Source organism: Malaclemys terrapin, chromosome 10 (assembly GCF_027887155.1).
Source record: "Malaclemys terrapin pileata isolate rMalTer1 chromosome 10, rMalTer1.hap1, whole genome shotgun sequence".
Taxonomy (NCBI): domain Eukaryota; kingdom Metazoa; phylum Chordata; order Testudines; family Emydidae; genus Malaclemys; species Malaclemys terrapin.
Genome location: NC_071514.1, coordinates 42,775,201 through 42,792,141, shown reverse-complemented (window position 1 = coordinate 42,792,141; position 16,941 = coordinate 42,775,201). Strand labels below are relative to the sequence as shown.

At 43.3% G+C, this 16,941-nt stretch overlaps 1 protein-coding gene across 6 annotated transcripts in view; it reads left to right on the top strand.

Annotated features, from left to right (window-relative positions):
* Positions 1–16,941, top strand: part of MYO9A (myosin IXA) — a 496,830-nt gene that overhangs the window by 323,061 nt on the left and 156,828 nt on the right. For all 6 annotated transcript variants that reach the window (XM_054041538.1, XM_054041539.1, XM_054041540.1 and 3 more), the window contains 2 exons: positions 2,823–2,939; positions 15,325–15,459. In XM_054041538.1, the coding sequence (XP_053897513.1) occupies positions 2,823–2,939; positions 15,325–15,459 (252 nt within the window). The remainder of the gene's footprint in view (positions 1–2,822; positions 2,940–15,324; positions 15,460–16,941) is intronic.

Here is a 16,941-nt window from a genome sequence, read left to right as displayed (position 1 = left end):
CTTCCTCTATTCCCTTTTCACAGGACTTAGGTAACATGGCTGTGGTGGGGTTACTGCATACTTAACTATGCCATTATTAGGTTTGCCAGGAAGGGAAAAGGTGGGCAAAGGAAGAGGAGTTGTTCTGTGCACCTCATATAGTCTGCAGTAGGAGGAAACTTCACCTTTCACTGTAAAATAGACAAGGCTGAAGTAAGGCTACTCCAGAACAAATCCTTGTAACAGTAAGAAATGTTATATCATCATGGTCACCATCTCTGATTTCCTCCATCAGTTTGCCTTGGGAGGGGCATGATACAGTGTAGTTCACCATTAGTGAATTGGCTTCCAACGTTAGCAGATTCAATAAAATGAGGCAGAAGACAGGGTTACCAAAATCTATCTTGAAAACACTTTAATATGTTTAAATATTTCTGAGTAATATTTGGAAAATGCATGGCAAAAAAAAAAAACTGGTACAAAACTGAATTTTCAGTAGAGTATACACTTTGCTTAGAAAATGTAAAGCTCTGTTTATAGGATTCTTGATAAACTAACTGTTAAACCAATCAGGTTTCACTTTCATTGCTTGTAATTTTTGTCATACACAAAGTTTTGGAAATGAGCAATCATTTATTTTGGCACTGGCAAGTCATTGTTTTTTTTGCATTGACATTTTTTAATTTTCTTTTTGCTTATGAGATAGTTGTGGTATGTTGCAATTTAGCAAAAGATAGCCGAGGCAGGGTTAGTTACTTGCGGTATTGTACAGACTCACACACATTTGTGTGTTTGGGGCCATCCTCAGATTTACCCATTTTGAGTATCTGGAGGTGATGTTCTTGGTTTCATAAATGCCATCTGATGGGTGAGAGAGAGGCCCTGGCTGACTGCAAGTAAGAGTTCACCGTTGGCCCAAGAGCACATGGCTATGGTGAAAGAAGTTGCTATAAAGTACTTGAGGAAAAAACAGGTAGCTTCCATTGAAACCGTAATGAAAATCCAGTGATCTCACACTGCGATCTTTCTTCTTTTGATTACTGTCTTGGTGAAATGAGGCCACTCTTGTAACGCACCCTGGCTGGAGTTGGGTTGAGTGAAGGTGAGTTTATCCTTGCAAATTTTTGGACATAGATCTCTATGTAGAGAACAGGAGGAAGGTAGGAAGGATGACACAGGCAAACAGTAAATTCTTTGAATAACTTCTCTCTCCTATCTGTTAAATTGAGACAGAACTTTCATTGCCTGCTTGAAAAGAAATATATCCCATTTATGCTCAGTGCTGTATTCTGAAAGTTCACTCAGTGTGAATCATTGCAGTGCTGTGTATAATAGCTAGCAATTACAGTTATAGTTTAAGGCTTTTGATTAAAATGGGTGTTTCTGAATCTCCTGTTGATGTGAGAGACTACCCTGTTTCCCCGAAAATAAGACATCCTCCGAAAATAAGGCCTACTTACAGTTTTGCCTCTCGTTGTAATATAAGGCATCCCCCCAATAATAAGACCTCCCCGATAATAAGGCATCCACCGATAATAAGGCATTTTTCATTTCTGAAAAATAAGACATCCCCTGAAAATAAGACCTAGCGCATCTTTGGGAGCAAAAATTAATATAAGACACTGTCTTATTTTCGGGGAAACAGGGTATCTCCATCACCAGAAGAGCTTGATATTCATTCTTACTTGCACCATAGCTAAAAACAGCTCTGAGTTAATGCCACAGTCACCAATCGCTTCATAACATTTAAAATAATTAACATATACAGCAGCCTTTGAATAAATGGCAAGGTAATAATTCAAGCCAGGGAATTGTAAACTGAGGGCCAAAATAGCTTCAGCGGGTTGTTAATGTCAGTAGGACCTCAAAGTGTGAATTATCGATTCCTTTCCTGCCCAGTACCTAAGTATCTGTTTCAGAGAGCATATGTTTTTGGAAAAAACAAGCTACATATTGATATCTTAGTTCTGTCTTGCTTTTTAACCATTGTCAGTCAAGTGAAATCTCTTGCGACACGGATGAAAGAACATCCCGACTTGGATGGTATTTCTAAAGAAGTATTATTCTTTATTCTGTGATGGCTGTTTGAAGAGCAGTAAACCTGCATATGGCTATGTCTACTCTGCAGGCCAATGTTGGTAGCATGTAGAGTATGTCTAACTAGATGCCGCAGTGAAAAGCAAGCAGTGTCCACACTGGTTCCCCGCTGCTGGAGTCTCTCCCAGTGGTAGGGAAAGGCTCCAACAGCAGGAAGGCAGCGGGATACTACACGGCTAAAAATAGCAATGCAGATAGGGGAGGCAGTGCTTGGGCTGTAGAGAGCCATATAGGGTATATACCTGGGTAGATACTCAGAGGCTTCAGGCATGTCTTTACTCACCTAAGCAGTACCTCCCCATCTATGCTGTTTATAGCTGTGCTAGCAATGCTAACCGTGTATGTACTTTGCACACAAGAAGTATGCAGTGTAGATGGATCTTATAAGTGTGATTTGCAACTCCCGGCATTGGAGCCAGCAGGTTTTAGGTATTCAGGAAGCTGAGTGATTCCATCAAGGCTCAGATCTCATCTGTCTCATTTATTGTATTCTTTGAGCTGGTCTCCTGTATCATCCACCAGAGTAAAACCAGCCAAATTCAGGGGGCATAGTTCAGGCTTGGTTGAATAGACTGGTAATGAAGACAAATCACAAAGTGCTTCAGGAGCAGTGGAGCACATAGTGAAGATAAAAGTTTTCTCTAAAATAAAGATGGATGTTGGACACACAACTTCTTTATTATTACATAAACCAGTTTTAATACAGGTAATTAATTATTTCTAATCATTATTTTCATTTTTTCTAGGCTGTGACTGTGCGAAATTCCATGGCTAAATCATTGTACAGCGCCTTGTTTGATTGGATAGTTTTTCGAATTAATCATGCACTTTTGAATACAAAGGATGTGGAGGAAAGCACCAAGGTAACATCTGGATTCTCCTGCCAGCTTGTCAGGCTGAAAACTTCCTCTTGTAAAATGTATAACTACAGGGTAAAACATTACCCAAACAATTGATGGCAAATTGTCTGGCAAAGGAAGTAAAATTTTCTTGCACAGCATTACTGTTAACATTTCAAGAATGAGCACATAATTTTGTCTTTTTTAAAGTGATGTTTTGTGAGTCGAGGGCAGATTTTAACGTGTCATGAATTGTGTCGAGAATTTTAGGCCTTGAAGTGACTTGTGATAGGGAGAGGTTTTGTATTGGACACAAAAAGACATGTGCCCCTGAAAAGGAATGCCAATCTCCATGCATTTAAAAGGGTGCTGCAGAATGATAGCACCCTATATTGTTGAGAAGGAAATCAAGAGGCTAGATGTGTGAATACTGCTTGAAGGCATTGTTAATGGGGTTGCTCTACTTTGATTTAAAGAACAGTACATACATATTTTCTTCTGCCCTAGAGGCCCTGACTCTTGAATATTTATTGAAAGCTAAGGGTGTGGGTGGGTGTATTTTTAACTATATTTATTTATTTGTTTGTTTTTATTTATTTAGGAAGTTTTAAGATTTTTACAGATCCTTGCCATGTAAATATTAGAGACCATACAATAATCATTACAATGGTGAGCTTGTGTTTAGAGAAACATTATACAGTAATACAATCAGAGCTCTCTTTAACAGAGTGTTACCATGTTAGAGTGAAAACAATGAGGAGTCCTTGTGGCACCTTAGACCTAAAAGTGGCAATTCTTCAACAAAAAAACTTCAAAAACAGACTCCAAAGTGAAGCTGCAGAACTGGAATTAATTTGCAAACTGGACACCATTAGATTAGGCCTGAATAAAGACTGGGAGTGGTTGTGTCATTACAAAACCTAAACTTAATTTCCCCAATACTAATTTATCCCTCCTGTTACTCACACCTTCTTGTCAACTGTCTGTAATGGGCCACTCTCTTACCACTTCAAAAGTTATTTTTCCTCCCTTGGTATCCTGCTGTTAATTGATTTATCTTGTTAGACTGACCTCACACTTGGTAAAGCAACCCCCATCCTTTCATGTATTTATACCTGCTCCTGTATTTTTCACTTCATGCATCTGATGAAGTGGGTTCTAACCCAGGAAAGCCTATGCCAGGGGTCGGCAACCTACAGCACGCGAGCCGATTCTGAGCGGCACGCTGCTGCCCACTGAGAGGAGGAGGAGGGGTGGAAAGGCTGGAAAGCGCCACGCTGGGGGAAGAAGCGGAGGAGAAGGGAAACTTGGCTGTGGCAGGACCAAGTTTCTGCCTCCTGCTCCAGCAGGGGAGAGCGGTGGGGGGGAGGGGGGTCCGGCCCCACCGCTCTCCCCTGCGGGGACAGGAGGCAGAAGCTTGGTCCTGCAGCAGTCAAGCTTCCCTCCTCTCCCGCTTCTTCCCACAGCTTGGTGCATTCCGGCCCCTCTGCCCCTCCTCCTCCCTCTCCCTGCCTGCGATGGCTCTTGCGAGGGGGAGGGGAAAGAGTGGCAGCCTGCACACAGCTCCGTAGAGCAGGCAGAGAGAGGTGGGGAAGGGGGTGGAACAGAGCATATCTCTCCCAGCCCCCTGCCATGAGCTGCTCAGGTCAGGGGGCTGGGAGCACCCCCACTAGCCGAGCACCCCAGCCTTCTGCCCTGCACCTCCACACCCTCCCCAGCCCTCTGCCCTGACCTCGAGTCGCCCCCAACACCCAGCCTTCTGCCCTGCACCTCCACACACACCCCAGCCCTCTGCCCTGACCTCGAGTCGCCCCCCAACACCCAGCCCTCTGCCCTGCACCTCCACACACACCCCAGCCCTCTGCCCTGACCTCGAGTCCCCCCCCAACACCCAGCCCTCTGCCCTGACCTCCCCCCAACATCCAGCCTTCTGCCCTGCACCCCCACACCCCTCCCAGCCTTCTGCCCTGACCTCCCCCCAACACCCAGCCTTCTGCCCTGCACCACCACACACCACCCAGCCTTCTGCCTTGACCTCGAGTCACCTCCAATACCCAGCCTTTTGCCCTGAACCCTCCCCACACCCAGCCTTTTGCCCTGCACCTCCACACACCCCCAGCCCTCTGTCCTGACCTCGAGTCACCCCCAACACCCAGCCTTCTGCCCTGCACCCCCACACCCCTCCCAGCCTTCTGCCCTGACCTCCCCCCAACACCCAACCTTCTGCCCTGCACCACCACACACCACCCAGCCTTCTGCCCTGACCTCGAGTCACCTCCAATACCCAGCCTTCTTCCCTGCACACCCCACACCCTCCAGCCCTCTGCCCTGACCTCGAGTCACCCCCAACACCCAGCCTTTTGCCCTGAACCCTCCCCACACCCAGCCTTTTGCCCTGCACCTCCACACACCCCCAGCCCTCTGTCCTGACCTCGAGTCACCCCCAACACCCAGCCTTCTGCCCTGCACCTCCACACACAACCCAGTCCTCTGCCCTGACCTCCCCTCAACGCCCAGCCTTTTGCCCTGCACCTCCACACCCCTCCCAGCCCTCTGTCCTGACCTCCCCGCAACGCCCAGCCTTCTGCCCTGCACCTCCACCCCCCCCAGCCCTCTGTCCTGACCTCGCGTCCCCCCAACACTCAGCCTTCTGCCCTGCAGCTCCACACCCCCCCCAGCCTTCTGCCCTGCACCTCCACACGCACACACACACCCTTCTACCCTGACCTCCCCCCAACACCCAGCCTTCTGCCCTGCACCCCCCACACCCTCCAGCCCTCTGTCCTGACCTCGAGTCGCCCCCAACACCCAGCCTTCTGCCCTGCACCTCCACACACAACCCAGTCCTCTGCCCTGCACCTCCCCCCAATACCCAGCCCTCTGCCCTGACCTCCCCCCAACACCTAGCCTTTGCCCTGCATCCCCACACCCCTCCCAGCCTTCTACCCTGACCTCCCCCCAACACCCAGCCTTCTACCCTGCACCTCCGCACACACCCCAGCCCTCTGTCCTGACCTCGAGTCACCCTGCTCAGCCCACTGCAGGCCTAGGTGAACAGAACCCCAGGCTGGAAGCGGGCTGAGCAGGCTGGCGGCGTAAGATCAGCATTTTAATTTAATTTTAAAGGAAGCTTCTTAAACATTTTGAAAACCTGGTTTACTTTACATACAACAATAGTTTAGTTATATAATATAGACTTCTAGAGAGAGAGACCTTCTAAAAAACGTTAACATGTATTACCGACATGCGAAACCTTAAATTAAAGAGAATAAATGAAGACTCGGCACACCACTTCTGAAAGGTTGCCTACCCCTGGCCTATGCCCAAATAAATGTGATAGTCTCTAAGTTGCCACAAGGACTCCTCGTTGTTTTTGCTGATACAGACTGACATGGCTGCCACTCTGGAACATGTTAGTGTGAGCATCTTTTAACCATGACATTGTCATTTTTAATGATCTTATTAAATCAAGTGAAATCTCTGATAACACATTTATCAAACCAGTCGTATCAATTGAATGTTAATACACCTCTACCCTGATATAACGCTGTACTTGGGAGCCAAAAAATCTTACCGCGTTATAGGTGAAACCGCATTATATCGAACTTGCTTTGATCCACTGGAGTGCGCAGCCCCGCCCCCCAGGAGCACTGCTTTACTGCGTTATATCCAAATTCGTGTTCTATTGGGTCGCATTATATCAAGGTAGAGATGTATTCAAAAAAATTGGACAGGATGCAAGTGTGTGTCTGCATGCACATGTGTGTGTAAATAAAATAAATATATATATGCACACACTCGGCTAGTCCAATTCCTTTGGCTTTTATGTTTTTGGCACAGGCCAGCAGAAATTCTCGGTCATATGTCTTAGCTGACACTGTGGATGCCAAAGAATGATTGTTTAGCTAAGTGCTAACATTGCGTTTGAATTTTCCTACTGTACAATTGGTTGAAATTACAGAACTTAACATATGTCTGACCCATTATTTTACTGCGTAGAAATGCTTGTAATTTATATAGGAAAATAATTATGGTCTGTGTGCACAAATATTTCTGGTTTTTTTGTAAAAATGCGTGTTTAATATGTGATGATGACTGTGTTGGCACACAAGTTTGTTAAAATGGATAACATACTATGTTTCTTCTGGCTGCTCTCTCACTTTGGTATTTTACTGTAAATTTTACCTTCTGTACAATTTCCAAGGGTCTGAAAGCTTTTCTTGGGGCTGTCTGAAGAGGGAATTTATGTATTTGGAGAGCATATAAATTTGCTTTATTGTCAAGGGAATGGATATCTAAAATATTAACCAGATTCACTACTTCTTTTAAAAGTAAGTTTTAAAACACTAGCTGTTCTTCAATATCTGTATGCATACTTGGGCTAGAACATTATTACTTCTCTTACTGAACCTAGCGAGAATACTGTAAAAGAATTACCTGTTTGTTTATGGCAGCACATCAGGATGAAGAATAGAAATATATAAAAATAAGTTGATACATAACACTTTTCAACTTCAAAGCATTTTCCAAACCTTTATTTATTAAGGTTCACTTTCACAACTCCCCAGAGAGGTAAGTAGAACTATGTATTGTATCCATTTTATGAGTAGTGGAACTGAAGCACAGAGCTTAAGGCCTTGTCTTCACAGGGAAGTTAGCGCAAAATAGCTAGAAGGCTCTCAAAGGGCTTGTCTTCATGGCAAGAAGGGTTACCATTCGTCCGGATTCCCCCGGACATGTCCGGCTTTTTGAGCTAAAAATAGCGTCCGGGGGGAACTTATAAATGTCTGGACTCTCCCCCCCCCCCCCCCCCCCATGCAGAGCGCGCGCGGCTAACAGGGCAGCCGGACGGATGGTGACACTTACATGGGGTCCCGACAGCCAGAGAGAGCCCCTCCTCCGCTTCCCCTGCAGCAGAGATCACTCCCTCCCTCCCTGCATTCGCAGATTGCCTCCTGCAGTCTGGAGCTCCTCCCCCGCTCCCCAGCGTGCCGGGACGAACGGCAGGGTAAGGGGGCCGGAGCAGGGGCAGGGAGGTTCTGGAGGGGGGCAGTTAAGAGATGGGAGGGGGTCGGGAGTCCGGGGGGGGGGGGCTTTCTGGAGGGTGTGTAGATAAGGTTTTGGGCAGTTAGGGTACAGGTAGGGGGTAGGGTCCTGGGGGGCAGTTAGGGTGGGGGGGGGTCTTAGGAGCGGGCAGTTAGGGGACAAGGAACAGGGAGGCTTAGGGGGTGGGGTTCTGGAGGGCAGTTAGGAGCAGGGGTTCCAGGAGGCGGCAGTCAGGGGACAAGGAGGGTGGGGGGGTTGGGAGTTCTGGGGACGGGGCTGTCGGGCAGGGGTGGGGAGAGGGATCGGAGCAGTCGGGACAGGGAGCAGAGGGGTTTAGATGGGTCAGGAGATCTGGGGGTGGGGCTGTTGGGGTGGGGAGTGGTTGGATGGGGCGTGGGAGTCCCAGGGGTCTGTCTGGATGGGGCGTGGGAGTGTGGATAAGGGTTGGGGCAGTCAGGGTACAGGTAGCGGGTAGGGTTCTAGGGGGCCAGTTAGGATGGGGGGAGGGTCTCAGGAGTCAGGGGACAAGAGGCAGGGAGGCTTAGGTAGGGGGTGGAGTCCTGGGGGGCAGTTAGGGGCAGGAGTCCCAGGAGGGGGCAGTCGGGACAAGGAGCGGGGGGAGGGTTGGGAGTTCTGAGGGGGGCAGGAAGTGGGAGGGAGTGGAAGGTGCAGGGGCGGGGCTAGGGCAGGACAGGGGTGGGGCTAGGGCAGGGCTCCTCCCGTCCTCTTTTTTTGCTTGCTGAAATATGGTAACCCTAATGGCAAGCCAGAATGTGAACGTATAGCACACCAGCTTGCTGCACAGCAATGTCCTGTGTGGACCCTGCTACAGCTCAGTGCAAGTCCCAGAGTAGAGGAGGTGCCCTCAAGTATGTTCTTACCCCATGTTAGCTAACTTGGATTAAAACAGCAATGAAGACATGGCAGCTCGGCTTTTAACTTTAGTTAAAGCCTATATGGGTACTGGGTTGAACTGAAGCTGATAACCCAAATTAAAAGCCAATTTGCTGTGTTAGCTAACCCGAATTAAGACCACACCTTTGTTTGCAATGTAGACATATCCTAGGCTTCCATCCCACTCTCACCTGCTCATGTCTCTGCCTAACTGTCCTGAAAATCCAACTTCTCACTGGGCTACAAAGACCTGAACATCCACCTCGGCTAGGATTGGGCCTGTTGTGCTGCTGTGGTAGTTGGGGATTTGGAGTGCCTCATGCTGGAGGCTGCAGAAGGAAGCAATCACCTAGTTAGAAGTACAGCTTTAGTGTAGCATGAAATAAGGATAAAAATACTGCTTTACTCACACTGCCATATGAAGACACATGCAGCTACCAGTAGGGAACAAAATGTTCGGGGATATTACTGAAATCAGGGCAAAACCCCAGTTTCAGTGAAACCAGCTGGGCAATCCCTATAAACCAAAACTTCTGGTCAACCTAATCAGAGTCCGTCTAAAATTCCCTGCAGTTTTTTACCACTGGGTGTTTAATTTATGGTATTTGAAACAAAAACAAACCCTATGGATAAGCTGTGTAGTTTTGTTGGTTAGAAAAGCTACACCTTCATTCCCTGTGCTAGACGTCATTTGCTGGTATCTCCCATCATCTGGCCTGAGTCAGCAGACCAGTGAAGAGGGGAAGAGAAGAGAATATTCACATCCTAATAGGTAGGTTTATACTGTATATTGCACTGGCTTCTTTTTTGGACCGTCTCAGTCACTAGTATCAAATACACGATCTTTGTCTCTCCGATGCTTTTCAAATCCCATATTGGAAGGACTTAGATCAGACCTTTGATCCATTTTTAGTAAATGTACAATGAATTATTCTGTACAAAAAAAAGTAGGGTTTGGCTTCTCTTGTTTGCTGGCCGTTAGAATTTGTAGTTTGCTGTCCCTGACCTGAGTCTTGAGTTGCTGTAAGCTCTGTCCTTGTTCTGTAGCAGTTCTGCTTTTTATTAGGTTTTGTGTGAGTCACTTGGTCTTATTGTGTATTTCTCATTTCCTGTGTTCCTGCTTCTATACCTTTTAGCTGTTTTACCATTGCTGATACGATTATCACCTTTTTTGTTCTGCAAGTCTCAAATCTGTCTTTTATTAATGAGGTCATAGATTTTCCTTCTGGTATCAACTATAGTATTAATGCTTTCAGATAGCTCTTATTGATTTCTCTTTACCTTTTAACATATGTTAGGCTTTGTATGAGTCTCATCCTTAATGGTTAGCTAAATAGTTTTGATGCTAATGATGCACTTGAACACCATGTGTTAAGGCGACCATTTTTCAGCTTGCTTTTATCATTGTTAATTGTAAATGGACTTTTCTCAGTTCCCCCAGTTTCTGCTAAAATGAGTTGTAGTTGTTTTCAGATGATTTGTAGTATGACATTTTTCAGATGAACAGCTCAGCCTCTGCCCATAATGTTGTATGCTAATATATGGCTTGTAAATAATTTAAATAAACCAGTCAGTTTAGGATTATCAGAGGATTGACCTCAAAACAGGGTAAGATATGTTCCACACACAGACTTAAAATGTGTGTCTATTTATTGTTTTGCAGATCCCAATCTTCAGACACATTGTGGATCACTGACTCCCACTCAGGGTGACATCCCAGCATCTATTATGTGTGACATAAAACACTGTGGAATGCTGCTGTAGATTGGAGTCATCCTGTTAGGGAAAGTAAGGTCTGTTTTGTTTTGTTTTGTTTTACAATGTCACAGTTTTGTGCCGTATTGTAAAACAAACAAACAATTCTCCTCCAGAACTTAATTTATAGGCCATTGCCAATCTGCAGTGGAATTCTGTGGTGGTATGACATCATCAACATGCATGCTGAAGCGTCACACAAAGTGGGAGCCAGCAATCTGTGAGTGATCTGTACTTTGGGACCTGCACAGCAAGCAAACCAAGGTGAGCTGTAAGTTAGTTATTTGCTGAAGGCTTCTTACAAGTTTTATTCATTGCATTTGATACATTATTCTAAATATGTGGGGGATTAAAGTAATGTCAGGTCACCTTAAAAATCTCAAATTGGATGTGATTCATAAATTGAGATACTACATCTTCCTTGTATGCATACTTTATAGTGAACTGGGCTATTAAGTAATAAAGGTTGTCTGATGCTAATATTACTTCATGCTTGCTCCTTAATTTCATATTGCGTGACTTATCAGACACTTATTTGCTTACTAGAATTCAGGTACTTGTTTTCTGTCTTTGACCAGCAAATTTCATTTATTTAAATTAAATCCCAAGACTCTGCTACAATCATATGAAACCATTCGATGACATCAGACTGTTTTCTGAGCAATTGATTTCTAAATCAGGGGCGCCCCAATCGAAAAATTAGTTGTGTGCAGAAATTAGGTTTTCTTTGTAAAATCTAGCCTTGCGTTACTGTTAGTAGTTTTCTACAAATTCATGCGTCATGTTTATGTTGCTTTTTTTGTTTCTTTATTGAAAATTGAACTTAAAAATAAGATAAAGGCTAGACTTGCATGCAAAAGGTCATATTATTTCTGTGCATACTTTCTGCATGGCATCCTTATGCTGAAATAAAAACTGCAGCTAGCAAAGTTGAAACAGGAACTTCAGAAGTTTTAAGAGATACAAATTATTTTAATTTGTATTTCATTATTTAAATACTGTACTGCAAACTGAATTTTGAGTTTCTGTTTAAAAAAGAAGTACGTATATGTATATAAAGGAACATGCAAAGTGAAGTCCATACAAGGAATTGTTAAGCATATTCCAGTGATGTTGGGAGCACTTCCCAAGCCGTAGGTCCTTACATCAGAGAACAAAATCAAACTAACTAGAAAGTCTTTCATTATACCTGCTATCAGTGTTGCACTCATCACAGAGATGAGTGAGAGAGATTTTTGTCTTTGCACCCGAATACATTCATATTAGAAGAACTGTTTTTTGTCAACCGAAGAAAAGTTATTTGATTGTTTACTCAGTAAATACACATTTGGGGTTGGGTATTTGACAAACTTTGTCCTTGATAGAATGATACAACTCATGCCGACCCCTCTGGAGTACTTTTGGGAGGTGCGCGGGGGGTGGGGGGGAACAGTAGTATATATGTAGAAGTGTTGGTTTAATAAATAGAAAAGATTATTTTAACCATTCTGAGTAGCTACAGTAAGGCTTGTTGAAGACAGGATACATTCCCCTTTTTGGACCAGAAAACAGGGAAGTGGTCGTGAAACTCACAGGTGTTCTTTCAGATGTTTAGTCAAATCCAAGACTAACTTAGGCAGAACTGCATTTCTTTTGGGAGTGGCTTAATGTGGTGATGCATTTACATCCTGAAAGAGCATTTTCGTTAGCGATTTGGAACATGAACTGGTTGACTGAAGAGCTCTGCTCTAGTCTCCCTTGCATGAAATTGTAAAAGTAAAGGACTATTTTAAAATCTGAGTGTCTTGGCTCGGCTACAGAATTCCTCACACAAAAAACAGTTTGGAGCCAATTTTAAAACTATAAACTATAAACAGCATGCATGCTGAAGCGTCACACAAAGTGGGAGCCAGCAATCTGTGGCTATATTGTTGGAAGATATCTGAAAAAATTTCTGTCTTGTCCGGTTCAGCAATCACTGTAGCATACTGCATTGCTCATTCTGTGTGCTCAACTTGATGTCTGTATTGATTTTGTTAAAAAGGAGAATTTCTGGATATTAACTTTACATAGTTGTTTCTTTCATTTACAAGTTGGAGATTCATGGGGTGCTCCGAGTAGGGAGGTATGACTGATCATTGGAGCCCTTAATAGCAATGCAAGATCAAAAGAGAATATATTAAATAGATTTTTTTTCATTTATAGTTGGAATAGCCATAATAACTATTTTATTGGCAGTCTAGGTAGGGTAAATTAACAGGCATTAGAAATAAGGGAATGATGATCATGCTTAAATGTTTCATATTAAATTATTTTTGGAAGGCAACTTAAAGGATCCATTTGTATTTACTGTTAATTGTACTCGCACAACAGTGGTTTAATTTAATCCAAGAGTGAGTGCAACTGGAGCTGACAATTTACCATGAATTCTTTCCTTTAAAAATTCTTGCCATTCTTTAACACGTACACTCCTGTGTGCATGCGTGTATGTGTCGTGTGTGTGCACATGGTTACTTTACATGAAAATAAGAGACTTATCACCTATTTAAAGAACTTGCATGAAATATTTCACATTGTAGCCCTAAAAGCATGCATCACGCTAGAATCTTTCCTTACTTAAACAGGAGAAAGTGCAAGTGGCTATTAGAAGATTGGTCTTGTATTTGAAACACTGACTTTTGTATCCATGTTTCTGTTATCTTATTTACATATGCATAATATATGTAAAACATGTTTTATTTAAGCTGTTATATTTATTACACAGAATATTCAAAATATGTTGTATTAAGGTGTCTGTAAGTGTAAAAAAGTAAATAAAAATAGTGCTAAGAGAATTATCCATCATATAGTCTATTGTTAAGCTGTAGTAAACTTTCCAGGACTGTGTATATAGGTATACTTCATAGAGAACAAAGGGACTGCTATATCTGAGTAGAACAATGGCAGGAAGATTTGTAATCCTTTAGGAGGAGTGAATGTATGTGTATTTAGTCATTCTGTCTGTTTGGTCCAGAGATTGCAAATTTCAGTCCTTTGGTCAAACTATTGTTTCACGTGAATGTTTGGCCAAATGACTAAAACTTTCAGGCATTTGGTCAAATTACTGAAAATATCATAACAGATCGAGGCATGTAATCTATTTGGTAATGCTGGAATGGGAGGAGGAGGAATGATAGCAGGGAAGTTGGAATGCCAAACGAGACAGAGACATGGGATGGCAGAGGAAAGGAATTGGAGAGATGGACTAGGGATAACCAGGGATTTTGTGTAATGTTTTTTTCAAAAAATTGATTTGCAGTGCAATGAGATTACTTTCTTTACACAGCCACTAATTTAGTTCATTGGAATCTAAGGCCATTTCCACGCTACCATTATGGCATGATTGGCTCTAAATATGGTTTTATATCTGTGCATAACAATTGTATCTACCCTGATATTTTAGTCTTCTTCCGCCATGGCAGCTAGTGAAGAAGCATTTTACCACTGTGTCATTTGACCCTGCTGGGATCTGGTCAGACCACAGTGGTGTAAAAAAAGCTTGTGGTCAATCTGTTCCATTACCCACTGTTGCTAGCACTGCTGGAGCTGCACTGGTGCTAGAGTAATGATGGGAGAATTTCCTAAAATTCTGTGTGTGGATCAGAGCAGTAAGATTGATATTTGGTTACTAACTATGACAGGTGACGATGTATTTTTCCCCTGCCAGAGGCTTAGGCTTGGTCCATGGTTCTTACTCTTTTTGTTCTACCCATTCTTTCTGTTGTGTGACCAGAGCCCTCTTCCTGTAATGGTTTAGCCAGGCTTTCTTCTTTCCATCTGTCTTCATAATAGGTCATTCCAGTATGCAATTCACTATGAACCACTGGTGCTGCTCTCTTTCCATGTCATACATGCACTTTTATCCCCTGCTAAGGTGCAATGGGGATAGGTGTTTTTTGTTTGGCTTTTCATTTATTTTATTTAAAAAAAAAATGCATCAGAAGAGTTGCCCAGAAAGACCTATCATAATCACATAGCAAAAATGTTAAATTGCTTTTCTTGCATATACTTTCTGATCTGTTGTGTCATGCAGGTTTGATATTATAGAGAGTTGCACTGTGGCATTTCCTAAGTGAGTCCTTTCCCCACCCTCGCTTATTATAGTGCATTATTTATTTATAAACCCCTCCAGTGTGTATTTTACTTTGAAATGTTCACAGCTGGAGTGTAACCATTTACAAAATTAATTCAGGGAGTCCAAATAAGCACATTCCTTTGGTTTACCGTTCATGGTACAAGTAATTTTTTCCATTGGGTGAAAGCTTTTAAGTCTTAGATCCAGTGGAGTAGGTTGGAACTGTATTCAGATTTCCCCTAAGAGGTGATAATTCATTTAGCTGTAAGTAAAAGCCAGATGAGCACATTATTATTTAGACCAAAAAGTGTGCTGTCAGCTCAGTATGGGATGCAGTACCACAAACAGGAGGGAATTTAGTGTATCTCTCCAAAAGGAAGTACATTGAAGTATTTCCTTCTAATAAATCACAACTAAACTGGTACCTAAAATTACATGTTGTCTCCTTGATTTATGTACCGCCTTCATCGTGGAATAATATTAATAGTTACAGCAGTGATTGCGGATCATTATACTCAATAGATTTGATTCTGTTTGTATGCTTTCTATCATGAATGATATTCTGAGAGTACATTAATTGATCTGAATTTTCTAAGCAGCATACTTTGTTTTGTTTTACAGACTTTGTCCATTGGAGTACTTGATATCTTTGGGTTTGAAGATTATGAAAATAACAGCTTTGAACAATTCTGCATTAACTTTGCTAATGAACGCTTACAGCACTACTTTAACCAACACATCTTTAAACTAGAGCAGGTAGGTCTGAATATTCACTGCATGCTACAAATGACAATTTGCATAGACATATTATACCTTATCGACTTGAAGTCGATTTTTGAATTACAGTGTAAGTTTTTTATGTATGAATCTGTGCTTTAATGGATTTAATCATATTTAAAATCTAAGATGTGTTTTTTACTAGTCATTACCTGTAAAAGCCATCATGCCCTAGATCTCCTATGTCAAATGACTCCTCCATCCTGGGCCAGCGCTGAACTCAGAAGCACACATAGTTCATGTGAGGATCCTGAAGACCTCAACTGTTGTACATTTGTCTTCCATGTGTGCACTCTGAGGTTCCCCAAATGAGAAGTATCTCTCTTGCCTTTATGTGGACTCGCTGCCATGCTATCTAGATGCCACATTTATTCAAAGTTCACACTCTCCCTTCCTCCAGTGTCTTTACTGCTTCTCAGTGAGGGTGGGGTTTCTTTCACTTGTTTTTTTTAAGGCAAAGCATAGGCAGCCATTACATTTCCTTTATTACAGGAGGGCTTGTACAAACCACTTGGTCATGTGTTGTGTCCAAAAGGTGCCAAGACCTAGGTCATTCTAATTTCTGATGGTCAAGGTCCTGCAGCCAAGAATGTTCAGACTCTGGAGAGTTTTGTCGTGACTGATTCAGAGCTGTCAAGGTGTGTCTCGGAGGAAAAATGGTTCTTTAAGATATCTTGGCCCTAATCCATTGAGGGCTTTAAAAATCAGAAAAAAAAACCCCAAGAAACAGTTTTGCTACTGAATGGGGAGCCATAAAACTCAGAGACCCACTATGTTGTGTTCTTGTATGACTGTATTGTGTGGTAGGTAGGCTCCTTCATAAGTTTCGTAAGTTGCAGGATGTCTCCTGCAATCCTAGGTAAAACATGCTGCATTAGAAGTGGCAAGGCATGGACCACTGTTGCTACATCCACATTTGATAGAAAAGGGTATAGCCTCCTGGCTAGCCAAAGGTGGAAAAAGACATTTCCAGTCACCTATTGTTTGGTATCCAGCAGCCCTACACAGGTGTATCAAGAACAGATTTTTTTAAGAGCCAGTTATTTCAAGTTGTGAAATGAACATTCTTCTTCAAATGATTGTTCATGTCCATTACACATTAGGTGTCCGCGCGCCGCGTGCACGGTCGTCGGAAACTTTTTCCCTCAGTAGCTCCCGTCGGGCCGGCAGGGCCCCCCCTCCCGCCAGAGCGGCGCCCCGCTCTAGGGTATATATATCCCTGCTGGCCCGACCCTCCCTCAGTTCCTTCTTACGGCGTTGGAACAACTGTCTCTCGTCTGAGAGTGTCCCTTAGCATAGTCGTTAGTGTTATCTTTACAGTTATCAGTTCTTTAGTAGCTAGTGTTAAGCTTAGCAGTTAACAGTTCGTTAGAAATACTCAAACTTCTTGTATTAGGTGTTTGGTCAACCCTGGCACCGGCCCTGGGTGGCGGGGCATGCTGCACGCCCAAGGCTTCAAGG